This window comes from Filicampus tigris, chromosome 9 (assembly GCF_054856515.1).
Source record: "Filicampus tigris isolate MCC_2025a chromosome 9, RoL_Ftig_1.0, whole genome shotgun sequence".
Classification (NCBI taxonomy): Eukaryota; Metazoa; Chordata; class Actinopteri; order Syngnathiformes; family Syngnathidae; genus Filicampus; species Filicampus tigris.
The window spans coordinates 15,133,078-15,159,156 of NC_141225.1; the positions used below are offsets into that span (position 1 = coordinate 15,133,078).

Sequence of the window (26,079 nt, forward strand, 5' to 3'; positions counted from 1 at the left end):
GTTTACTGTTCTCAGTTGTGGGTAGTGATAGTTTGTGTAAACTTGCCATGCGTAGTGTATGATGATGATGATGTCGTGATGGAACTTTCCACGTGACAGTGAAATTTAATTTAAACGTAGCCATTAAATGTACATTTGGCTGGATATGGTGCTAGCTTGTGTAGAGCGACACCTGTAGACAGATAAATAACTATACTCAGTGGCATATATTCTTTATCCTCTGTGAGAAATGTTACGTCATCTTACTATGTCACATACAGAAGTAGCAGTAGTTTTATTATTCTTGGTTTGTGTCCGCCTGACTGTATTACACTGCCTCCTGGTGGCCGAGGCCGACACAAGAGAAGGAGCAACACCATGAGTTGAAATGCAGCATTACAGCATGATGCTCTAGCTATTTCATTTTCTAAATTCTATTCCATGTAGATACCCTGTATTGTTTTATCAAGTACTATACTATAGAGGTTTTTTTTTCCGAACTGACCTTCTGACCACATGGCATATTTCTCAAATGTGACCTCATGGAGTTTTGCCGTATGTTTGTCTCGATAGCTGGACAACTTGGACGAGCAGGCCGCACAGATTAGAAGAGAGCTGGATGGTCGTCTTCAGATGGCCGACCAGATTGCACGGGTGAGTTTGACGCTGTGGGGGGCTTTGCCTTTGTTACATAGCTACTATATTTGTTGAAAGGGTGTTATCCTACCACCCGCAGAAAGCAGCACTGTACTCTTAAGATAAAAAAATGTATATACAAGCACTTCCTCCACTGTTGCCGGTAATAAGACATTTTCTGACTCTCTACAGGGAGGGAGGTTCCCCAAATTTGTGTCTAAAGACATGGAAGCCATGTACATCGAGGAGCTCAAGTCTTCAGTGAACCAGCTGATGGCCAATCTGGAGAGCATGCCCGTGTCCAAGGGTGGCGAGTTCAAGCTCCAGAAGCTGAAGCGAGGCCACAACACCTCCATCATCGACATGGGGCAGGAGGATGAAAACACGCTGTCCAAGTCCGATGTCGTCCTGTCCTTCACTTTAGAGGTAAAGTCCGTTGAGTCACTCAACTAACATGATCTATGGAGGTGAAGCATTTCATGGCACCTCCAAAAACTGCAATTACAACTTTGAATCGGTAGAACAGTGCTATAGCAGCACTCCATTAAGAATCAGTCACGCTACTAACGTAGCAGCCGTGGCTAAGGTCCGCTTGTATGCAGTGCATATTACATGTAGTGCACGTCTAGTGAGTGGCGTGGCTTTGGTCAGAGACTCTATGGGGGAGTGATTAGTGAAGTTAATCTACATTTGAATCTTGGTAACGATTTAAAACACTGTCAACTCCACATTTCTGAAACTTCTGAGGATTACGATTGAAACACTTGCATTTCAGAAAGAAATATACTGCTGTATATCGAAATATTTTGGTGTGCAAAGAATCTTGGGATATGGATGGCCTCCAAATAATGTAAAAAAAATAAATAAAAGTGCTGAATTTGTGGGCATCGGAAGCAGCCTTCAAACTGGGGGTAGCCTTCAGTGAATGTGTTGTAATGTTATCGGCCTTCAAATGCAGCCTCCGACGGATGCAGCCTTTGAACTGGTCCACACATTTATGTATACATTCTATTCATCCACCTATCAGCCATCCCTGCTGACTCAGGGCGGAAGGCAAGGTCCACCCAGGACGGACCGCCAGTCAATATTAGGTCCAAAAAAATGTGTAAACGTTTTTTTTTGTTTGTTTTTTTTTTTGCATGGAGCAGAAGTGCAGTTGTCTGAATCAGACGCAATGAAGACTCCTTATCTGCTCCAGACTAAGTTTAGAAACAGACAGCAGACTTTTTCAGACAGCTGAACAGACGCCGCGTGAATAACAGGCTGACACTCGACATAAATCCCCCTTTACCTGCTCTTTAACGGCAAGTATGAGTCATCTTGTTATCAGCTTGTCTGAGACCGAGCTACTGACTCGAAACGGGGAGTCGTCACAGCTCAGTCCTCGAGATGCAGAGCTATTTCAGCTCTGAGTGCGCCATGTGCGAGATGCAACACTTTTTTTTTTTTTCTGCAGCTCAATGCCGAAGTCGCCGCATCATTGTGATAAATGCTGCAAGAAATGAAAGCGGATTTGGCAATTTGGACGGTTGCATATGTGTGCGTGTAAACATGCATGTTTGTGTGTGGGAGGGAGGGTGACAGCTCCATAGGGGCCAATTATGCTGCATGTTTACCGTCTAACTGGCTCCACAACCTCCGGAAATCTGCCGAGAACAACTTCAACACATCAATCTGAAATGTGGTTTGATGTCTAGTGATCCCTTTGATATGTGCGTCACAGACTTTTGTATTTGTAGATTTGATTTCATTTCTTCCAAAGTCCTTCAAGAGAAAACAACAAAATGTGGGTGGTAGTCATCTTAATGTTTTTGCAAAAGTATAAAGAGTTATTCAAACGAGTATTTATCTCGGAGGCGTCTTTCACCAGGGATTTTAATAATATTCGTTGCCAAACTTTGCACTGTCGTAGATAACCACCTCCTGCATATGTATGGATTGCTGTACTGTATTGTCATTAAGATTCATTGTTTATTCACTGAAGAGTTGAATAAAATGTAAAAAAAAAAATAAAAAAAAAGGCAGCAAAACTCCTTGTTAGACATAAAATATACTGGTTGGGAACCAAATGTGAATAAGAAAAAAACACTTAGAAGACTTTATGACTCCAGCAGGAGAGGCTAGCAAGTGTCTTTATTTACTCTTTACTTGGTGTATCTTTGTCCCAGATGACCTGTCGCACTCACTTTCTGTCTCTCGCTGCAATAACTCTCTCCTTGGTTTCAGGTATGCCTTAGCTCTGTGCCTGTGCATAATACTGCTCGTAAACAAACAAAGCCAATGATGAAAACCTCCTTTGAGAAGGTCATAAATTCCAAATTTTGGTCATAATCGTATTTCCAGTTAACAGGCCTGCTTAGAATGTGCGCTGCATACAAACAGTGCTTAAAACAAAGAGAATACATTGGTGGCAGGAGGTGGTGTGATTAAAATCTGGAAAGCCTTTTTGGCTCTAATTGTCCCTTTTTAACATAGGCCCTTGCTATTTTTAACAACATAATCTCAGAGCCGTTAAAAAACAGCAATATTTTTAATTCCCTGTATTACTCCTAAAATCTGTTGCGACGTGCTCATGCAATGATATGCGTGTTCGTTTTTAGAGGAATTTCCTGTTCTAATTCTGGCTGGTGTTTTAAGTACAGTCGATTCTCCCTGTCCCATTTGTCTTAATTGACGTTAGTGATGTGAAGTGTCACATGGAGTGTGTGCTTACAGGTGGTGATCATGGAGGTGCAGGGGCTGAAGTCTCTGGCTCCCAACAGGATTGTCTACTGCACTATGGAAGTGGAGGGAGGAGAGAAGCTCCAGACTGACCAAGCGGAAGCATCCAAGCCAACGTAAGACACACGCACACACACACACAGCGCTTATACTCAACAATATAAAGTTGTGTAGTCTCCACAATTGAATAATATCCAACCCCCAAATGACTGAAAGACCGTGTAAAGTGAATTCAGACGTTATGCATGATTGAAGATAATTGCCGAAAACGTGCAAAAGACTGAGAACAATGTAGAGCCGAATTGTGGAGATAGAGTATTTTGTGAAGTGTTCCTGTTATTTGTTTTTTTTTTTTTAGGGGGGGGGTGATGGCGTAGCTAAAACGGCACCGCATGATGTACTTTGGAGAGCTCGCATGAGTCACTTCAAGCGCTTGCGAAGCCAGGAAATGCATTTTGCTTAGCATAGTCAGCTGGCGTGGCCTCTTTAGAGTGCCTTGTTGTCGGCTGTCCGTGCACGCATGTCATGCAGAGAAAGCCGGGGAGAGCAGGGTTGATTTTTTTAAAAATTCTATTTATTTATTTTTTTATTCTGACATGAGAGCCAGCATTGTGTTGGCGTGGCCTCGTTGTCGCGGCGTGGAACAGACCGGCATTGAGGTGTTACGTAGGTATATTAGCAAACATTAATCCAAAAATTATAATCATGTTTAGGCATAAGAACGACTAGACAAAGCAGCATGAATTTTTCCAGGTCGTAGCAGTGGTCTTTGACAGTTGACAGATGAGCGGGGCGTGTTTTCAGCAAATTCAAAAGCTATGAGTTGCAATGCGCTCTTCAAACTGTCAGTTGAACGTGTCCCAAATTGACACTTCAAACATGTTTATGTGAGAAAGTAAAAAAATATGTTCACCTGGCGTCCGATAATGAAAGCCTTTTCTTCCCTCGATTTGGTCTTGAGCGTCTCATGGTTTTTACCTGTCGGGAGAACGAGAGACACTGTGGGAGCGGGTCATCCATTAATGAACCTCAGATTGAGCCACAAGGTCACCTTCACACTACGCGTGGCGCCATTCAAGATCATCGCTGGCTTCTCAGCAGCATCTCTGCTCTCGGACACGAGCCTCAACTATCCATTCTTTGTTGATGTGAAACAACTTAGATGTACAAACGGATACAATTTAGAAAACAAACATAGGGTGCTCTCTGTCCATCTTTCATGGTCGTGAAGGTGCAACCAACCACAATAATATTTTGTTAAATTCATAACTCTCTGACATTGTCAATCAAATCAGTGCATTATTATCTTTGTCAATGCAGATTATTTTCATACAGCTGTTCGATTGGATCTCATTATGCACTTGCGCCTGGTGGTTAGGGTATTATGCGTTTGTGTTATGTGAGGTAATGCGCTGCTGGCAGGTGTTAAAATTCACATTTTCTCAAGTCTGTCTCAAGCTGGTCACACCTGCTGAGAATCAGTTTTTCTGTCAATGATGCATGACAGAATGAGCTTCGCAAAAAAAAAAAAAAAACGATTTGCAGCATCAAGAGCAATAAGATGTTGTCAAAAGTTTGTCCTGCCCACTAAAAAAATGTGCACGGTAAAAACTGCCGTGCGTCCTATCAGCATTGATTCCGAACTGCACCATTGACACTTTAAACCGAAATGGAGATGATCTGATTTGAGCACATCTTTGGCATCTTCCTCTTGTACAGCCACTAAGTCACTTTGTGTGACAAGGTGGGTGTTGATTGTGATCGTCAAATCTTGCCAAGTTCAGCTTTTAAGGTGTCTGGCGTACAAACAGCAGAATACATTTAGCGCACGCATCAGGAAGATGGAGCATTAGGGTTTGTGTGCGTCTATAAACAATGAGCTGTCTGATCTTTTTTTCATTGTGCAATTATGTTGCAGATTGATGGCAACGGTGTCAAAAAATAGAGTGTGCCTTTTTATTATTTTGATTGCCATAAAACTGATTTCCTTTCCTATTTGATTTACACGATAAAAGGTACAGGAAGGAAAAGTGAAACCTTCTCCCATACAGCAGTAAATAACATTCCAAGGTGATGATGTCGCTAGTGTTGTCGTGGGATGTCGTGGAAGCTGACCTCTGGAGTCATCTGCGTTGTGTCTTTCAGCTGGGGGACCCAAGGAGACTTCACCACCACACACCCTCTGCCTGCTGTAAAGGTGAAACTGTTCACTGAGAGCACCGGCGTGCTGGCACTGGAGGACAAAGAGCTGGGCAGGGTAATGCGTTTACCTCTCTTAAAACAAAACATTCCTTCAAATCATGTAGAAAAATGGACCTGTAAATGTCTTTGTTGCTTGCTTTTGTCATCCTTAAAACTGCGAAAAGCTCACTATGCATTCACCAGATACGCATTACAATGCTGTACATATAGAAGAGTTTTCAAACTTTTTGGCATCCAGAGACAACAGATAATTCATTTTTTTCCCCCCCAAGGACACGCGTATAACATCAATTAAACATGACTACCATATGTACCCCTAAATGCCAGAGGAATGAAAAAATTATATTTTCAAGAAAAACTTCATATACCGTCGCTTATGTCCGTTTTTCGTTCATTTGGGGCCTACAGCCACAATAACAAAATTACCGAATTGTAAAATGAAAATATCTAGATAAGATTCACCAACCTTTTTGAAACTGAGAGCTGCTTGTATGTGAAGGAAATTGTTCAAGTAAATGATTTCTCACAATAATTATCTACAGTTTTTTAACAAGGTAGGAACCGGATACATACCAGAAAGTGTTTACATTTTCAAATGGTCACTCCTACAAATGTTCCTATGAAATCACAATGTCCCATCAACGGTGAGCTATTTTTAGAACAGGCTTGCCAGGCGACTCATGTGATGGCCTGGAGGCACCAGGTCGGTGACCCCTGATCCAGGTAAATGTCAATAAAAGCCGAGCAATATTCCCTATGTACCTCTTTCTTTACCTTGTCATATTACGTGGGGGTACATACTCAAGTTCATACTGAGCAAATGGTTGGTAAGCACCTCTTCGGATGAGGTCACTACCTTCTAGCATTAAAATGCTGAACGGTTCAAATCCAAGTCTTATCCCCTCCTCATCTTGAGGAACCTTGCAGACTTCAGAGGTTAGCTTATCACTCACTGACTGTTATGCGAGCAAATTGAGTTTTTTGTGTCATGAAGTGTAATTTACCTTCAAGCCCAAAATACAAATTATCAGTACTAATCATCTTTTTGAAGTCATAGAAGTTCAAGAAGCCACCAAATGTTTGCACTTTTGCAAAATCATACCGGCTTCAAATTGGATCCTTTAAATGTGCGTTACAGTTTATACAAGCCTCCAAAGGTACCGTAAGTGCGATAGACTACTAAAGTAGGTTGTCCAAGGTTGCCCTGGCAATGACACAGATGCTCTTGTGCTTCTTTCAAGCCGCTACAACCTATCTTTGAAGGGTAAATTAGTATGTAGTGGTCCTTTGGGGAAGGTAGAAAAGTGGTGATATATCGCCGATTACTCTACGGTCCCAGAAGTAGAGGTGACCTTGGCTGTAACAAGGCCTTGTGATCGCTCACTGCAGCAGCACTGGCAGGAAGTCAGACTTCCTCAAAGCTTTTTAATGCACCAAAGAGAGATTAGACAGAGGCAGCGGGAAGCATTGGACTGTTTCTCTGCCTCCATTCCTTTTATTCATTCACTTGCAGAACAAGTCATCGCTCACTCTGTTAGAAACTACCGGCAAAAAAAAAAAAAAAAAAAAATCAAAACTAAAAAAAAAACAAAAAAAACATTCACCTCTTGGTTTTTGGTGTGCTTGAAATGCAGGTTGTCCTCCACCCGACTCCCAACAGCCCCAAGCAGTCTGAGCTCCATAAGATGACTTTGACCAAGGCTTGCCCTGACCAAGACCTCAGGATCAAACTGGCCATTCGCATGGACAAACCCCAAAATATGAAACACTGCGGGTAAGTAAGCAGCTGGGTGGCTGTCGGCCTGTGGGTTCGCCATGCCTTTTTGTTAGACTTCTTAGCTCTTTGGCCTCGTTTCTAGTCACGTACTGCGGACAAATACTGGGAAGTACACAACACCCTCTGGTGGACACCAGGATGAACTTTTTTTTTTTTTTTTTTACTTTAATGTTGACACAGTACAACACAAATGTGCCATGTGATGCAAAGCCAGCACCTTAGCGCGATTAAAAAAATAAAAAATAATGAGGCCCTTCTTTTGCTTTTGTGTCTTTGTGTGTGCTGAATAATTTGGCAGGTATCTGTGGGCTTTTGGGAAGAATGTCTGGAAGCGCTGGAAGAAACGTTTCTTTGTTCTTGTGCAAGTGAGTTCTTCCTTTATATTTTTACCATTGGCCACAATAATGATTCAAAAGATTTTTTAAAAATAAAATTCAAACCTTTTATCCCTATCCAAATATTTCGTGGAATACAAAAAAACTTCTGTTTTGTGCATTTTGTGTGTAGTGAATCTGTTTATGAAATTCACTTTTTTAATTTCAAATAGTAAAAGAAATGAAGCCTACCATGATATTGTAATTTATTGAGATGCACCTGATTTTGATTTTCCTTTACAAAGACAGCAAAGATCATTTTAACTTAAATCAGCACGATGCACTTCTAGTTGTCAGAACTGCATCATAGCGAGAGCCGAGTGTTTATTGTATTGTCTCTTCATGGAGGACAATACAGTACCAAATGTTCTCTCAATCCACTTATAAAGCACTTACATTTTACTACTGACTCCAAATCTTAGGTCACAGATAGGTTATTTTAATTACTTCACTTTTTTAATGCAGAGAAATAAATAGGACATAGATAGGTGTTATCATTGGCATTTGAGTTTCATTGATGTATTTACTTAATTCAAATTCAAAAAACGTTCATACTAAATTTAGAACTTAAACTGATAAAAGCGTATATAAAACGTGTTTGATCTTTTTTGTGCACTGCTGGTTATAGTTTAATATTTTACAGTATACGGCCAAGAAAGCGTTGCCGAGGAGAACATTTTAGTAGACTTTTTCACAGAAGAATCACTAAGAATCATTGGTCCATGTGTGAATTCAGCCGCACGCTTGTGTAATTTTGAAGTGACGCCTCGCGCTTTGTTTCATAGGTGAGTCAGTACACGTTTGCCATGTGCAGCTACAGAGAGAAGAAGTCAGAACCTCAAGAGCTTCTCCAGCTGGACGGCTACACTGTGGACTACAGTGACCCGCAGCCGGGTGAGTTGGTACCCGCCCCCAAAAAGCTTCTTTTTTTTTAATTAGGAAGCCAAACGCATGAATTGTTGCTCCTGTGTCAGGCTTGGACGGCGGAAGGGCTTTCTTCAACGCAGTGAAGGAGGGCGACACTGTGATCTTCGCCAGCGATGACGAGCAGGACCGCATCCTGTGGGTCCAGGCCATGTATCGCGCCACCGGCCAGTCCCACAAGCCCGTCCCACCCACTCAGGTCCAGAAACTTAACTCCAAAGGGGGTGCCTCGGCCCAAATGGACGCTCCCATCTCTCAGTTCTGTAAGTAGGCCGAAGCGCGCCACGCTCATGTAGACCGTAGGTAGTTTCCATCCACGACGCAGTCAGTCACGGCTCATGAATGTCTCACACTCATGCGCGCCCACATTTGCGCTCACGGACGTGCTGGTAGAACTAACACACAAGCACGCGCACACACTTACACAAACACATGCTTTGACCTGTCACGGATTGGATCAGCACTCATTCACTCCGCCCACTCCCAAAGGTGCCAACCCAACGGGCTATCGCATCAGCTCACAAGCAACGACCAACTTAGGAAAGATGTGATCATAGTTGTGTGAAACCACAACAGCCATCTCACATGAAATCTGAACATTCAAGCCTGCTGGGGTGGAATTCAAGCTGACGTCGGCGTGTCCTGCTCAGGTTCCGAACCGTAGGCATGTTTTATTCACTGAATGGTGGCCCGATGTGTTTTAGACACCGCACCGCGACACTCTAAGCACCCCACGTCAGGTAGAAAAGTGAAGGTAAGACTGCAGTCGTGTGGCATCTGTCCCTAATTCTGTTTTTACTGTCTCGTTTTCCCCAAACGGCTCTTTTAAAATGAATCCACATTTACTGCAAATTGTATTCATTAAAACAATTACAATCATGTCATTTTCAATTGGCTAAGCAATTATAATAATACTTCATATTCCCCCCTAGTAATAGATCCTGCTATTCAGACTAAAATAACGATTTTCATTGTGCATCTTTTGAGCATATTGTGTAAAAAAAAGAAAAAATCTTCAAAAAAAAAAAAGACAGAAACCTTTCATTCTTTAAACCCAACTGCCAGACAACAACAGAAATTCACAATAAGAAAAACCCCTCTCGTGTATTCTTCTCTTTTAAGCGCATCATTGCCTTCAGATTGCATTCAAATGAACGTAAATTGGCTCAGCTCCTCCGAACCCTATCACATATATTCTCTGTTGTTCCTCCATTGGTTTCTTTGTCCAGTATGTGATCGTTCTTGTGGTTAGTTGACTCCTCTGACGCCAGCTGTCGCCATTCAAAGCTTCGCCGCGGCGACACGACCTCACCAGTCCCTCGACCCCTCCCCTGAAACATTTGTGGCACACTGCGCAAACATGTTTCACCCCCTGGTGGTCTTGAATGGCACTGGGATCATAACGTACATCGCCCTCCTGACTCCGCTGCAGTGCTAAACAACAGTCCCGGGAAGGTCCCGATTGGACTTTGGAAATGAAATTCTGATCCCCTTATCCTTGAGATATGCTGTACGAGCAATGTAAGGAATAGTCACAAATAAACAAGGCCATAGACAATACCGAAAGCGAAAAAAATAAACAGCAAAACCAAACAAGGAAACAGCAGAGCATCAACATAAGAGCAAAAAGTAACCGCAGCAAAAATAGATAAATGGGATCATTTTTACCAGAATATTTTTACATTTAATGGAAAACGCTGTCATTTTAACATTATACTGTATTGCCTATAACGTTACCAATGAACTTATTTCGAGATCTACTGTCAAAGTTGCACATGAGAGATACGGTATATAGTTTTGATTCTAGATTTCTGTGTTAAAAGGACACGTACGGTACAGTGGGTATAAAAAGTCAACACACCCCTGTCTAAATGCCAGGTTTTTATGATATAAAAAATGACAAGAAGATACATTTATTTCAAAACTTTTTCCATCATTCATGTGAAAATTCAATAAAATAGAAAGTAGAGAACGAAAAACTGCAATAATGTGGTTGCACAAGTGTGCACACCCTCGTATGCATATTGCATATAGCCCATATTTTAGAGTTTAACTCATCACAGCAAATGTTCCCATGCTAGCTTGAACCAGATTTATTTTCAAACGGGGAAGTAAGAGAGACTGAAGCAGAAGAGGATGAAGGGGGGTTCTTTAGTTTGAAACCCTTTGCAGCGACTGTCTGCACACATTTCAGATCTATTGATAAGCACGTTAGCAACATTTTATGTAATGTTTTTAAAAGCGTCGGAGGATTCCCTTTAAGGGCTTGTTTACACCTTTATTCTTGCGGCTGTTAATTACTGTGTTTTGCAGCATGAAAAATGTGAAAACAGGTCTCAAAGGGAATTTTCTATACTTTTCACAATTCCTGCTAAAAATGGTCATCTGTGAAAACAGACAGTGCGTGTGTGTGTGTGTGTGTTAAGTTTAACCATGTGTCAGCGTGTCACATCCAAAGCAAACAATGATAGCAGACCACTCGGTGTTATTTCTTTTGTACTTATGACACATGTCCAATACTTCTGCGGCCACTGGAGACACGTTACGTCAGGCTAAATTTCAAAAACACATTCCACACACAATTTCAAATTTTGTGAACAATGAAATGTCCCTTTTTTTTTTTTTTTTTTTTGTAAAGGGAAGCACAAGTGTGTATCTACAAAAACTACATACAAATGTGTTTTTTTCAATGAAGGTAACCATTAAAAAAAGCAACATTTAAAGGTGACTCACAAACGTTTGCACAGCAGTTCTATAGAAATGGTGTGGTTACATGGATAGCACAAAGTGTCTGGGTGACCCCAAACATTTGAACAGAAGCACTCATTAATGATGCACATTCAAAAATATGCTTAGACTAGAAGTTTCTTACAACCACCACCTAGTCACTAGGTCCCAGTGTCTTGGCAAATTTAAAATTCCTATCTTACAAGGTCTTTGTCGTGTAAATGCACCCTAAGATATTATGAAAGGCTCTAATGTGCAATATCTATAAACCAGTGGTGGGTCGCTGTGCATTTGGTATTTAGGCCTTCATTGGATACTGAATTAATCCACCTCTTAATGCTATCACCATCATGTCGTAAATATACTATTCAAAAAGTCAATATAAGAAGACACAACTATGTCACGTCCATCATCTGGAGCAGTTCAGAATCAATATTCTCGTAATAACATGGAAAAACATAAAACATTTCAAGAAAAAAAAACATCATACTCACCACAGATGCTAATTATGGTAAATGTATTACAGTGGGCATATCACGATAGACGTGTTCCGCTCGTCAAACTCGGCTTGCTCTGACCAACCAATCAAAGGAGAGGAAAATGCTGAATCGAAAACAAATTGAAACCGCTAAATAAATAGTCCGATGGCTAATGTTGTTGCAGTTACATCAGACAGCACAGCAGATTAGACTGACCTGCCCCCCCCCCCACCCCCCCCACAAAAAAAAAAGAAAAATCTAACATCCGCTAGGAGCAGTGCAGCCAGAAAGACAGAAAATAGATTGTTGTTTTTGCTCACGTTTAGGCCGGCAGACAATATAAGCATAGTAGCACCTTTTAAACTCCTTGACCTTTCCACGACATTCCTCTTCACAGTTACGTGTTGTGACTTTTGAGGGAAAAAAAAAAAAAATGGGCGGTACCTAATAAGTAGCTCTCTACTCCTTAAGTACTGAACACCAAGACACTACAGTGGAGTGACGGGGATGCTAAACGCTCTCTTCCTCTCTCCTCCTCTATCGCCTCAGCGTCCTTTGTCACACGTCGTCCTCACATGTACTCACAAGCCACGAGGTCTCGTGTCGATATCGGTTGTTGTTTTGTCGTTGTTGTTGTTGTTGTTGTTGTTGTTATTGTTGTTGTTGTTTTCTTCTCAGTTGTGTTTTCTTCTTCATGCTTTGCCTGTCTACCCTTCTTCAGTAATGCCGCTAGCTGCTCGGTCAGTCAGGGTCTCTCGTGATTGCTCTCCTCCAGCCTTGTTGCTAGTCTTTATGTTATTCTGGTTTGTCCCTTCTTACCCTGCTGTCTTCTAGCTGGACTCAAGGGTAAGTGCTTCCCTGTAGCCGGCACAGCTCAGATAATCCCCGCCGATTATCTGACAAATGCAACGCTCTTTCTTTCTGCCCCTCTCTCTCTTCTTCTTCCTGCTCTTTCTCCTCCCTCAGCTCCTTCTCCATGTCTCGCTTCATGTCTTTAGATCTTAGTTGAGAACTTTTTCTCTTTTTGTTTCTCTCCCCTTTTTTGACAACCTCCACTTGAGGATCAAATTATAGAAGCATCCATTCGTGCCAGTGTAGGATGCATGTCTATTCAAAGAACGTTTTTTTTTTTTCTCTTTTATTTGTGTTTTTTTTGGCTTAGTATTTGGTTAAAGTGGATACAATAGTTGTTCCTGCATAATTGCCTTCTCTCTTTGCACACATTGGTAACCCGATCCCTCAAGAGTAAAGCAATTTGAAGACTAGAATGAAGACGGATTGGCCTGAAATATGAAATATCCACATGCATTAATAATGAGATATTAAAGAGATGGAAACAAATCTTTAATATTAGCTGGATGGCACATGTATAATTCATTCGATGTTAGCTAGTGAGTGGAGTCAATGTGTGACATTGCTGACGTGCTTTACTATAGAGGGCTCAATTTGCTCATCGACGTTCATGTTTTGCTTCTTCTTGCCTTGACGAGAGTTGGCAAATATGTATGCGGAGTATTCTGAATGCCAAAGACAAGGAGTAGCTAATGCCGCCCCTTCTTACGATGAAATACTCCGGAACTCCCCCCTTCTCCCCCCCTTCTCCCGCCTCCTCCCGCAGGAGACGGGCCTGTAGACGTCAAGGCAAGTCCAGTGGTCCACCTCCAGAAAGCCGAGATCCCAAATAGCATTTGGTTTGCCTGAATAGGAGGACGCTTCTGTCGTGTGTCCCGTTAGTTTCTGTCAATACAAGGAGGTTCCATTCATTACCCCCCCTCCCCCTCCCCCATCCCCCAGAGAATGATACAGTTCTGCCTATGTTGGCTTCATGCTATTTACCCATACTTGCACCGAACTGCTACCCTGTTCGACTTCTTTGGTAGTGACATGCCTGTTAGTCTGCTCGGTAGATGACCATGAACACACTGCAACACATTCAAGTATTGTCAACTTGCAAATGCGTAGAGAGAGAAAGAGAATTCCAAAAATGAAGGGAACCCATTTCAAAAGATCAAATCTGAACGCAGGACTGCATGACGTTTAAAATGCACACGGTCCGTTCTCCAAGCATGTGCTCGTTTGATGGCGAACGCTTCTATTTTTCCCTGTTACTCTTTGTAAGCTGGAATTGTGCCGTGGTGTTGAGCGAGCCCAGTGACCTTGCTCATTATGGCCTCACTTATTCCAAACAAAGGACGTACGGGCCAGACACCTTCTGCTCACACTTTGGAATGTTGTCTCACTCGCCCAACACCCTGCAGCATTGCCTCTTGGTAACCGGGCCATGAGTCACTCTTTCATTGTGGTCTTCCTTTTTCCTCAGTTTTGTCTTATTGTCCACTTCCTGGTTGTCTTTTCAACCCTAACTTCTGTCCGCCGTCCTCCATCTTCACTTTGTGTTGTCACACTCCACGCGTCCTCTCCTTTCACATTAGCGCACTTGTCCTCACACGCTTACGTCCTCGTGCACATTTTGACTTGTCGCCTCGCAGGTTTTTCCCTCCTCGGGTTAGGGGCCAACTGTAAACCTTCTGTAGTCTCCCTCGTTAGAGAGTGTCCCAGAATGCTAATCGCCCACATCGCACTCTTTCCCCCATCAGCCTTTCCACCCGGAGGTTGACAGATGTCACCTGTGCCCTCTCCAGGCCTGGCCCGGCCCCAAAAATCAGGCCAGCGGCGCATTCCACCCCACGCCCCTCCCGAGCCATCATCACCTTGTCTGTGTGTCACGGACCCGACACCTTTCACTCACACAGAGGACATGACCGCATCGCTTATATGCGCTCACGGCCACTTCATTAAGTACACCTGCACAATCTAATGAGTTAAGATGCGAGAGTTGTATCCGTACAAGATACAAGAATGGCTCTCACAAGAGAAAAATTTATCTATGTGAATTAGCACCAAATTGAAATATTTTTTTTTTTAAAAAAGGATAATGTAAATAAGTACCCTCTTGTAATGCCAACAAAAGAGGAAAAATAAATAATGATGACATGTCATCTGTTCTTTCTTGGCCGATGCCCACAAGATTTGGTGGGAATTGCTGAGGTTCAGGTTATGAATCTCATTCTGTCCCTCCTATGTGGAGTTTGCATGTTTTCGTCCCTCCAGGTACTCCATCTTCCTCAACATGCACATTATTGAAGACTAGAAATATTCCATAGGTGTGCATTGTTGTCTATATGTACCCTGCGACTGGCTGACCACCAGAACGAGGTACGCCCTGGCTCTCGTCCAGAGTCGGCTCGGATAGGCTCCAACTCACCCGCAATCCTAATGACTGGGTGAAGATGAATTTATCCTGAGAAATGATGGCTAACAAAAAAATGCCGCCTCACAATGCTCACAAAAGAGAAACGAGAAGAGTACGTGCCAAAATGTACTGGATTGTCTCGTGGCCCATGCGCAAAAGCGATTTATGGAAATTGCTCACGCATTGTTTTCTTTGTTTTTCCATCCACTTTTTAATTGGCCCGCTACTTCCTCACTCGTAAGGCAAACAACCTTTCCGAGACATTCGTAGTGAATTTAATGACTTTGTCATTGTTTTCATTCTAGAGCGGACTGCTCCTTTAACGACGTAGTGACTCAGATGGAGAAAAGTCTAACTATAGTTCTCGATCCACATCTTTCCATCCCCTCCTGCAAAGACTTGACAAAAGTACTACTGCCGGTACCACTGGTATTTGCTCTACAGACCTTGTATTTGAACTCATTAGATTGTGCAAGTCCACCAAATGTTGCGCTGAGATCTTTCACAGACGTGAGAGCATGAGGAATGTAGCAGGATTCCAATGAAAGATTTAATACTCTGTCATCCGCCGTCTTCATTTCAGTTTTCCTCAAACAATCTTCTCATTGACTTTGACACCGAAGCGATTGCTAGCAAAAGTAAAACCACGCTGCTGCTTCGGCGGCATACAGGGATACCTTTTGATATAGCAAAGTCGGATAGCGCTTGTATAGCGCACGACTGGGTGGGTGGCAAGCAACTAATAGGGATGGCAGAATCTAATGAATACACGGATGGGAAGATGTTTTTTTTCTTTTTTTAGGACAAACCATCAGGGGCGATGACACTGCAAAGACACGTGCATGCACAAACACTGGAAGCGCCTGTCGCTCCTAGCTTAGCTTGAGCTCTCCCACCGATAACGTCAGATCTCTTTACGCTGTCTGACACAATGCAAGTTGACAATGTAAGCTGTTAATGTTTATAATTTGCCCTTAGAAGAACCCCCCCCCTTCACCAGCAAGAAAAATTCAGATATCCCCCTGATGTTTCTGTGTTATGAGCAAGACTTGGCGTGCGGCTCACTGACATCCTCTCCTCTGAACCGTGTGCTTCTTCCTGTGCTGTTGGCCGGATAGATGCTGACAGAGCTCAGAAACATGGCATGGATGAGTTTATCTCGGCCAACCCCTGTAGCTTTGACCACGCCTCGCTTTTTGAGATGGTGCAGCGGCTCACCTTGGACCACAGGCTCAACGACACCTTCTGCTGCTTGGTGAGCTCCTCGCCGAATTGACTCCGGGGCTTGTGTTGCGGCTTACTGACTGCCGTTTGTGTCACGCAGGGATGGTTCAGCCCGGGCCAGGTGTTTGTCTTGGACGAATACTGTGCCAGGAACGGCGTCCGAGGTTGCCACAGGCATCTGTGTTACCTGCGCGACTTGCTGGAGCGGGCGGAGAGTGGTGCCATTATCGACCCCACTCTTCTGCACTACAGCTTTGCGTTTTGTGCCTCCCACGTGCACGGGAACAGGTGTGCACAATCCTCTGTTTTTCATTATTCCACTGCTTTACAAGCACACAGTTTGCTTAAAAAAACAACAACAAAAAACATTAGATGTTCACATGCTGTACCGCTAAAATGGGGAAAGCATTCATTGCATCAGTTGTTTTATGTCTTTACACATCTATTTTTTTTTTTTGTATGTGTTTTTTGATTTTAATGTTGTCCTTCTATTTTGATTTATACATTGGCTATATTGACAACACTGCAATGTGTTTTTTGTGGGTTATTTTGACATTTGTGGTGTGAAAAACGTCCTTTTCGCCAAGCTTCTCTCAATTAGGTCCTTTTCACACTGCACTTAGCGGGGCGCAGCGTGCCATCGACAAAACCCATTCATGTGTATGTGGTGCGATAGGGGAGGGCTGCCACGCCGGCAAGGCGCCTTACGTTAAAAAATGCTTTGAGAGTGGCGACGCCATGACGTCGGGCAAGCGTCTCCGATAGGAGAGGGACTGGCGCAGTGATGTCGTGCTATTTTAGTGGACTTAGAATATTGGCAGGTAACGGCATGAGGACAATTGAGGAAGCCTTCATAACTGCTGTGTCCCAGCATCCCGAGCTTTGGGACACATGAGAAATGACATACAGTGATTTGTTTAAGAATACACTGCTCCCTACTCGGCCTGAAATATACCTCGAAGCGGACTTGGTGGAACTGTCGCTCACGGGCAAGATTAAACTCTCAACGTTTCCACTGAGCCATTAGTAAAGGATGGACCATTCCCCTTTTTTCTTGCTGTTCGTCCTCCTTGAAATGAGCCATTGCTTTGCTTTCAAACAATGTAAGCTTGTCAAATGAGCTCAGAATGGGGTTTTAAGTTTTGCCTTGCGCGGTTGCGGGGTTTAGATCAGCGGATGACTCTTTTGTGATTAAGGGATGTACAAGTTCTCGACATGCACTCCTATTCCTTGTCCGAACCTTCTTGTGGCCAAAGTTTTTACTTCCTGGTAGGCTGCTAGGGCATCACTTCCGGTCAATCCGGCAACTGGGGCGAGTGCCCTGTGAAATCGACTTAAGCTTACCCACCTTATGCTCTCCACCTCCACTGCCCGGGCTTGTCAAATTCATTTTTGTTGTGGGCCAAATTGTAGTTACAATTTCCCTTAGCGGACCATTGTGACTGTGATGAATGTTTAATATTACGTACACGCAGCAAATTGATGAAAAACGACTTTTGAAGTCAGAAGTCAGTAACAATGGTTTGTTCAACTATTCAAGTTACTGTGAAAAGGGTTTTAATAAGAAGAAATGTTTGCAAAATCGTCACTGCGTGTCGGGTCTGTATGTGACGATAAATACGTAGTGTGTATGGGATGGAAAGCAATTCAACCTAATCCTCCATTCCCCCACCCGTTTACTGTATCCGAGCAATGAAGCATATCTTTTTTGAAGTAGCCATTACTACGAAGCAGTCCAGCTGTATGATCAATGAAGAAAGATTACAATACATGTAATCTCTAGTGTAGAATAAGAACAATCATATATTATTATAAAAACACTGCCTAAGGATAATCATTTTTTTTTTAACTCAAGATGTCACAAGAGTACTATAAATGTTCAGGGTTGAAATTTATGCCGTGCTGGTAGTCAGTAAATCAAGCTTCTCTTTTTCCCCCACAGTCCTAACGATAACCCACAGAAAACACATTACAGCTCCATAAATGCAGTCGCTGTATTTGCTTTAAATTTGTGTTGTTAACCATTTGCATATCTCCACGTGTTTCCTTGTTTTTTCTTTGTGTTCTTTTCTTTCTGTCCTCTGCTGCCGTAGTTTCTTACTGTCCATATTATTCATCCTCCTATGCGTCCATTAAAGTCAGAGAGGGCCGCAGTTACTGGGGGCCGCTGGGCTACGAGGCCCTAATGAGCCCAAAGAGCTCCCAAAGGCCAAATCCTGACACTGGCTCTAAACGAGCACACCTCATATTCAAGTTTAGAAAGAGAAAGGATTCCAAAGTCTCTCAAGAATCCAACAGGTGAGACATTGTCCTCAGAGGTGCGTGGAGCCGTACTCCAGTAAGAGTATTATTAGAATCATATGACTCAGGTAAAAGTAAAGAGTGGTCCTCCAAGTAATTATTTGTGTAAGAGTAAGTAGGTATTTAATTAAAAAACACTCAAGTATTTAGTAACTACTGAGCAATATCTGTTAGTCATCCTTTTAATTAGGTCACATGGACAAAAAATATAATACAGGAATGTGCCACTTTAGATATTGCCCTATAAAAAAAAGGCAAATAAGTATAAAAAATAGTAGTGAGCAGAATGTAGCTTAATGTAATTGAGTAAAAGTAGTGTTCCTTCTTTAAAAAGGACTGAAATAAAACTACATTACATTAAAACATTAAAACTACTCAATTTATCCAAGAAGAAGATTTCACTTGTTGTATTATGGCTATTTTGTTGTTTATATGTGAAGTGCTTTGTTACAGCTCGAGCTGTTGTGAAATACAAATAAAATTGTATTGTATTTGTATTGTTTATCATGTTGTTTTACGTGTAAGCTGAAGTGAGCTGGTTCACCCGGGGAAGACCTGAGGGCTTTCATTTATACAGCGCCGCGTGCCCTTCAAATGTGTTTGTGTGATCCTCACAGGCCAGACGGGTTGAGCACCGTCAAAGTGGACGAGAAGGAGCGATTTGAAGACATCAAAGAGCGGTTGCGTGTGATATTGGAAAACCAGATTGTAAATTTCAGGTGACACGCACACTAATACACACACGTCGCACTTAACCCCACTTTCAAATCGATATGAACATCTCTCCTCATCCCCTCCGTGTAGATATTGTTTCCCCTTTGGCCGTCCAGAAGGTGCGCTGAAGGCCACTCTATCTTTGCTGGAGAGGGTTTGTACACATTTGAAATACTCGCTCGTAATTATTTGGTACTTCTTACCGGCTACAACATTAGATACACTTACACAATTTGAATCAGACATCTTGCAGATTAATTCTGTATTAAATCCATTAATTCTCACTGTGAGTATAGTACCAGTAGTGACACACGGATTCCCTCTCGACTTGGTACTGTTTAGTTGCATTCAACTTTTAAGTTCAATACATTGCATTTAATTCGTTGTTGAGGTAAAAAAAAAAAAAAAAAGATATTAACCAATAAGGTATGTATTATTGAGCAGGCCATATGTGACCCCGACGCCATACTTTGCCCACACCTACATTTGATAATGTAAGCGTACCTAATAGAGTGCCCTGTGAGTGTTGACGTGGATATTATACCTACTGAGCAGACATCCACACGCAGGTCACACGCTTCTCGTGAACTGTGACCCTCAGGTGCTGATGAAGGACATTGTGACACCGGTCCCTCCAGAAGAAGTTAAAGGAGTGATCCGCAGATGTTTGGAGCAGGCTGCTAACCTCAACTACCAACGCATTAAAGAGTATGCTAAAATTGAAGGTAACCAAAATAACTTCTCTTTGGGGGAGTATGACAGTAAATGTGTCCAGAATGGCACATTTAATTGACACACTGAATTGAAATGACCTGACAATCCTAGTTTGAATCAGGACCATATTGTTGACTTTCATAGTTACCCATTTCAAATGAGTTATAGGGCTGAATTATGTCATTCAGATTTATGCGTTGTTCATTGAAGATTTGGAAAATAGAAATGCTGACTTGCTATTTTTATGTCATATATCCCACACTAAGTTGATCCAACATTTAATTGTTTTTGTCTCTCATTGAACTCACAGAATATGTATTTTGCAAATTAATCTCAATTAAATGGTATATTTTAAGTAAACAGAGTTATTAAGTTGAATGTGTTGAACAGTGTATTTTTTTTACCTAAAGACAAACTAATTCAACAAATTTGGTTTGTTGTTGATTAACCATTAAACTGACCTATGTTGGATCAACTCAATCTTTCTTTATTATGTTGGTTTGGTAATTGGTTTGTGTTTAATAAAATGAAATTGCATGTGTGGAAATTGATGTGGGGATTCAGAATATGCACTTTTATCCATGTCTGCACCAAAATGTAAAAGCATTTTTCTTTGTGCATTCAGTTTGTTAATATGTACGTAGTTCTTCTAGGGCTCCACCCGATGACCTGGTTGTTTTAATCGGCTGATATTAGCTCTTCTAAAATCGGTAAAAATCGGCTTACTTGTGTCATTTTTAAATACACGTTAACACATTACAACATTAGTCAAATATAATGACATTCAAATATGACCCCTACCCAAAAAAAGAATCCGTCGATTTTTGCCAATTTTCCCTCTGTTGTAAAGTTAAACAAATACTAAAGGACAAAGTATTGAAAAATAGTCAAATGTTCTGCCTGCACTTCATATCTTTATTGTTGTAAGTACAAAGGGACCAAAAATAAGTTATTTTATTCATTGGATATATTTTCTAATTAATCAGCCAATTAATTGGTTATCAGAATTTTATTCAGCAAAATATTGGAATCGAATTCTGTCTCAAAAAAATCCATATTGGTCGGGCCCTAAGTTCTTCTATGTGAAACAAACTGCAATGCAAACAGCCTGCTTGTCCTGGTTAATACGAACACGAAAAGACAGCAAGAGACTCGACTTGTCTTTACGCCCTCTTTTGTCCCAGATGATGTGTCTCTCACTCGCTGTCTCTCAGTGCAATAACTCTCTCCTTTGTTTCAGGCCCGCTTTAACTCTGTGCTGTTCTGTAGCTCAACTTGCCCTTTGTGTAGAGGTGTGTGTGAGTAAAAATGCATTCAACTCCCAAAAAAAAGCCCCGAAATCTGTCCAAGCTGATCTGTCGTTGTGGTGACTCCTCGACAATGTGGACTTGGCGGTCCTCTCTGAGTCACAGCTTCCAAAGGACTCACACTGTTGTGACCTCTACTAACAACTAATGCTGGGCGTCGCCTATTTCCCGTCTGCATATTCCCACGTGGTCCCAATCAGTCCGAGTCAGCCAAACGACGTCGAGAACGGACTTAACGTGTACTACGTCACACGCAGGTGCCGCACGTCTGACACGCGGCCGAGTAAGGAAAAAAAAAAGTAAAATAAAACAGTGTTGTGTACCTTGCAGTCCCACGATGTGTGTGTTTGTTGTTTTTCGTTTGATATTTTTTCTTTGTTTGGCGGCGCCTGCTTGTGACGTGAATATTACGTTCTCGACGCCGATTGGCTGTCGCCGACGTGGGACGGACCGATTAAATGTGGAGGTTAGGCGATTGCCCACCTATGCTAACCACACCCCCGAATTTCCCTCCACCCTCCCTTACCACCCCTTGCCTCGAGATACCAGCAGCTCTCCTGTCACCTCTGTCTCTCGCTAGCCTCCCCTGTCGACTCCTGCTTACTTCTCCTCTCCCACACGATTGCTTTACGCTCTATCGGGTGACGTTTGGTAAAGTGGCTTCCCCAGCAAAGAGATGCTGGGATTGATAGGCTACAAGCCAGCATCCGCCACCTTGCATGTGCTTTGAGACGTCATCTCGATTCACTCGCAGGCACTTTGCGTGGCATAGAATCGCAATGACACCGGCGCAGTGTGTGGCAGCGGGCGTAGTTGCGCGCATGTCAACCGCCCAATGGCTCCATGAACTGTGAGTGAAAATCCAGTCTCCCCACATGTCAAGATATGCTATAGAAAATAAATGAATGAATCTTACATGCAGGCTTTCAATAGAATCAGATAAAGGTAAAAGCCAGTGGCGGGAAGTCATTTTGTGACTGTACGTGTGACTAGATTTTTTAGTTACAGGTGTGTACTTTAATTTAGCATTTAAAAAAAATAATTGCACGACATAAGTAAAGCAATCGGAACATGTGATAGCATAAAAGTTGAGTCAACTTTAGCTGTCAGGGGTTCAATCAAGTTAACTAATTATCAAGCGAAATGTACTACTGTAGATTGATGTTACAACCTTCAAATTAATCGCCAATCACGTCTTTTTGGCACCTCGTCTCCCGGTCAACAAATATACTTTTGGACTCGTACGCCTAATGTGTCGCCGGACTGTAACACGGCGGAGTGGCGAAATGTCCCGCAAACAAGGCGACATAGTCTTCATACATTCGTGCCGGTCTGAGAATATGAAAATAAGGTGGCAGCGAATGAGAGTAGCAGTTAGTCTCGCTGGCTCGGCTATTCCAATGGCTTGAAATATTCATACCAGCGATACCACAGGACCGGTTGGCGAGGCACAAAGTAAAACTTGACGCAGTACGGCAAACGTCCGCACTATGCCACAAGCGAATCGAAACAACGTACAGAGTGTGAGTACTTTTGCCACCTCTTTTTCCCCCAGGAGCCTACTTGTCTTGCCCCACCCGCTATCAGCCCTCGCTACACCACTGCACACTGATGCTGCTTTATGCCTCGAAAAGTACCGCTCAGTGTGCTCAAAAGATATTAAGGAGACAGACAGCCTTAGTATCTTGCTCTGCCATGTCAGTTGACCTCCGGCTGTCCTCGTGAGGCGCCTCTTTTTTTTTGCAATTACCCCGAGAACATTTGACTCCCAGTCTCACCCGGACAGCCATCCTCCCATCAGCTTCCCGCCTCTAGCGTTCCCCCGTCTGACCCCAGCCTCTTGCATGCCACGCTCCTTTTTTGTAGGGAAAAAGAGGGAAATGTTTGAGCACCCTGTCTTCTGCTTGGCGTCTCAAGTGATGGATTTAACCATCCGTGAGTACCTTCATCCAAAACCCTCCTCTCATCTCGCACCCTGCTTGGCCTTTCCTCTTTCTGCCATGCTTATTTTTTTTAATTTATTTTAGTTTTTACTACCTGTGCCTTTATGTGTGAGACTGACTGAGCGTCCAAAAAAAAAAAAAAGCAGTCGGGAGATCCAAGCAGCACCACAGAATCAGCCGGGGTCCATTTTGTTTTGATTAGAACCATCTGCTTGGGGTGGATATGAATGAGCAGTCTGGTCTGTGAGCTTCTTTCTTTTGGTTTCAATGCACATTCCTTTGACTTGAATGCATTTTTACATTGCTTACATTGATATCTCCTCCAGTCATGTGGTCTGATCATGTGTCAGTGATGTGCCATGCCCAACAGGTAGGCTTGGGACAACTAGGGTAGTCCTAATGGTAGGACATGATAAGTTGTTTTCAATGGAAGCGCTTTAAACATTGTTTGTCCTAACTTGACCTTTCGCCAGTCGTTCAGTGTGTCCTGTCTGATCCTGCCCGATGTCTGTGTGTCTTTACTGAGCTTTTGTCTGTTTGTTAACAAGCATCTTACCACTTTTTTTTCATTCACAGGTCACGTTACGTTACAGCGTCTCTGTTTTGATTATGTGTTTGTGACATGTCTGTTGCGTAGAGCCTCACTTGCTGGGGCCGAACGCCTCATTATCAGATGGGGGCCAAGAGCATCGTTTAACAGCTTTGAAAACAAGCTTCAAAAGCGCTCTAATTCTAAACAATTGTTTATCTTCTCTCTCCCCCTTTTCGCGCTCAAGTTGAGAAAGGTCAAAAGGATCAGAAGGATCCAGGTGAACTCATGTTTAGTTTCTGGTTTGGACACGCACATTTAGATATGAACACATTTCCAACACATGTAAATGTTTATACTTAAAACACATATAAAACACATCTTAAGTGCACCCCCGCTATTCGCAGGGGGTTGGGATCGATCTAGCCCACAAATAGCGAAGAGCCACATATAACTATTGAATTGGGGAACAAAAAAAAATAATAACCAAAGTTCCCTGTAAAAAAAAAAAAAATATATATATATATTTATATATATATACATGTACAGCATACACACTAATACATGCACATATAGAGTGTATACACACACAAACCATATACAGTATACTATACATGTATTTAATTACATATACGCACGTTACCTCTCATTCTCTCAAACAGATACTTTATACAGTATACTGAATTTTATATATATATATATATATATATATATATATATATATATATATATATATATATATATATGCATGCATGCCTTGAGTGATTAATATATATGTAGCACATCTTCCATAAAGTATATTATAAAAAGGGATAATATACTATATTATATCGTCGCTGTCCTGTGAAAAACACTTATCTACATTTTTTTCAGTTTTCTTGTTTTTTTCATGAATGGTGTTTCTGCGTTACAGACATCGCATTAATTTTAAAATTTAAAAACATTCCAAAATTGGAGATTTTTCACAGGACAGCGACGATATGCATGTTGTTAAGTAGCATCTTTTTTATGGAATGAACACTCAAACTGGTCCTAAACAATTAACATTTAATGACTTAATATCTCATTTTACTATTACTAATGCATTCTATATAATAATTCTGCTCATAATAATACATATATAATATATATACTATAATAATGCAAAAATAAAGTGAAATAGCGACGTTTAGTGTTAAAGCAGTGAAGTAATCACTAAGTTGTTTTTTTTACAGGATTATTTTCAGTGTAATCACAACAAATATAAATACGTGTATTTCTACTTTATATGATTCATTATTTTTCTGTATTTTAATGCGATGATGATGATTTGAAGTGGAGGCATAGCGAAAATTTGGTTTAGGTACACATTGGATCTAGATATATAATATACTGTAAATGACAATAAATCAGTTCCCCTAAATCAGGTGTTCTTACGGGGCCATTTACAAATATTGTCGAAGTTGTAGTATGTGTGTGTGTTTTCATTTGAGTTACATGTGAGCATTCAAAATAATGTTCAGCATTCCACTGTTTGAGTGTCATGCCATACACCTGTTCAGCAAGGAATAAGCACATGATTTGGGAGCTGTTGGCAACATATGAACCCACTCGGGAAAAAAAAAGCAGAAAAAGCTTCCATGGAGAAGATGTACAAATTTACCTTTTTGGTCTTTATGCTGAAAAATAAATATTGATTTACATGATTACTTATACAATCTAGGTCAAATGATGTCTGTTATGTTTTGTTTTCTGAAATTGACACGGCTAGTTATCTGAAGCAGCTCCAAATACAGATGCTTCTTCGTTGCACCTGCTCCGTGTGCATTTCTTTCTCTGTCACGTTGCACTTCCATCTGCGTGTGGACTTCACATGTGCCTGACTTCCTGTCAACATCACATGTTGCTTGATGTCCTGCGGCCCTACATGCACTGAAAGTGACAACAGCCTGTTATTTGGAATAACTATCACGGTGCAAGCGCTTAGTTTATTGTCCTTAAAAAGTCTGAACAGAAAAAAAAAAAAAAAAAAATCATAGTCACAGAACCCCCATTCCCCCTCCATTTTGCCTTGGTATTCTTTTCTATGCTTGACTAACCACCCTTCCCTCGCCCTCGTCGTTTTGTCTCAGAGAATGTAGGCCGCTTAGTCACCCCTGCAAAAAAGCTGGAGGAAACCATTCGCCTGGCAGAGTTAGTCATTGAGGTCCTTCAACAGAACCAGGAGCACCACGCCGAGGTGGGTGATCAACCGCTCCTTCTCCAAGCACACACGGCTCTAATCTCCCAACGCTTA

General features: G+C 42.0%; 1 protein-coding gene across 10 annotated transcripts in view; it reads left to right on the forward strand.

Annotated features, from left to right (window-relative positions):
• Nucleotides 1-26,079, forward strand: part of cadpsb (Ca2+-dependent activator protein for secretion b) — a 72,073-nt gene that overhangs the window by 25,784 nt on the left and 20,210 nt on the right. For 4 of the 10 annotated variants that reach the window (XM_086040730.1, XM_086040725.1, XM_086040726.1 and 1 more), the window contains exons 4-18: nucleotides 553-633; nucleotides 808-1,041; nucleotides 3,331-3,452; nucleotides 5,482-5,593; nucleotides 7,173-7,312; nucleotides 7,614-7,680; nucleotides 8,475-8,583; nucleotides 8,664-8,876; nucleotides 16,191-16,327; nucleotides 16,397-16,584; nucleotides 19,215-19,316; nucleotides 19,402-19,465; nucleotides 19,913-20,036; nucleotides 23,199-23,267; nucleotides 25,916-26,022. In XM_086040730.1, the coding sequence (XP_085896856.1) occupies nucleotides 553-633; nucleotides 808-1,041; nucleotides 3,331-3,452; nucleotides 5,482-5,593; nucleotides 7,173-7,312; nucleotides 7,614-7,680; nucleotides 8,475-8,583; nucleotides 8,664-8,876; nucleotides 16,191-16,327; nucleotides 16,397-16,584; nucleotides 19,215-19,316; nucleotides 19,402-19,465; nucleotides 19,913-20,036; nucleotides 23,199-23,267; nucleotides 25,916-26,022 (1,869 nt within the window). Of the gene's footprint in view, nucleotides 1-552; nucleotides 634-807; nucleotides 1,042-3,330; nucleotides 3,453-5,481; nucleotides 5,594-7,172; nucleotides 7,313-7,613; nucleotides 7,681-8,474; nucleotides 8,584-8,663; nucleotides 8,877-16,190; nucleotides 16,328-16,396; nucleotides 16,585-18,438; nucleotides 18,595-19,214; nucleotides 19,317-19,401; nucleotides 19,466-19,912; nucleotides 20,037-23,198; nucleotides 23,268-24,051; nucleotides 24,085-25,915; nucleotides 26,023-26,079 lie in introns of all 10 variants that reach the window. The other 6 variants (XM_086040729.1, XM_086040723.1, XM_086040724.1 and 3 more) reach the window with 4 other exon arrangements.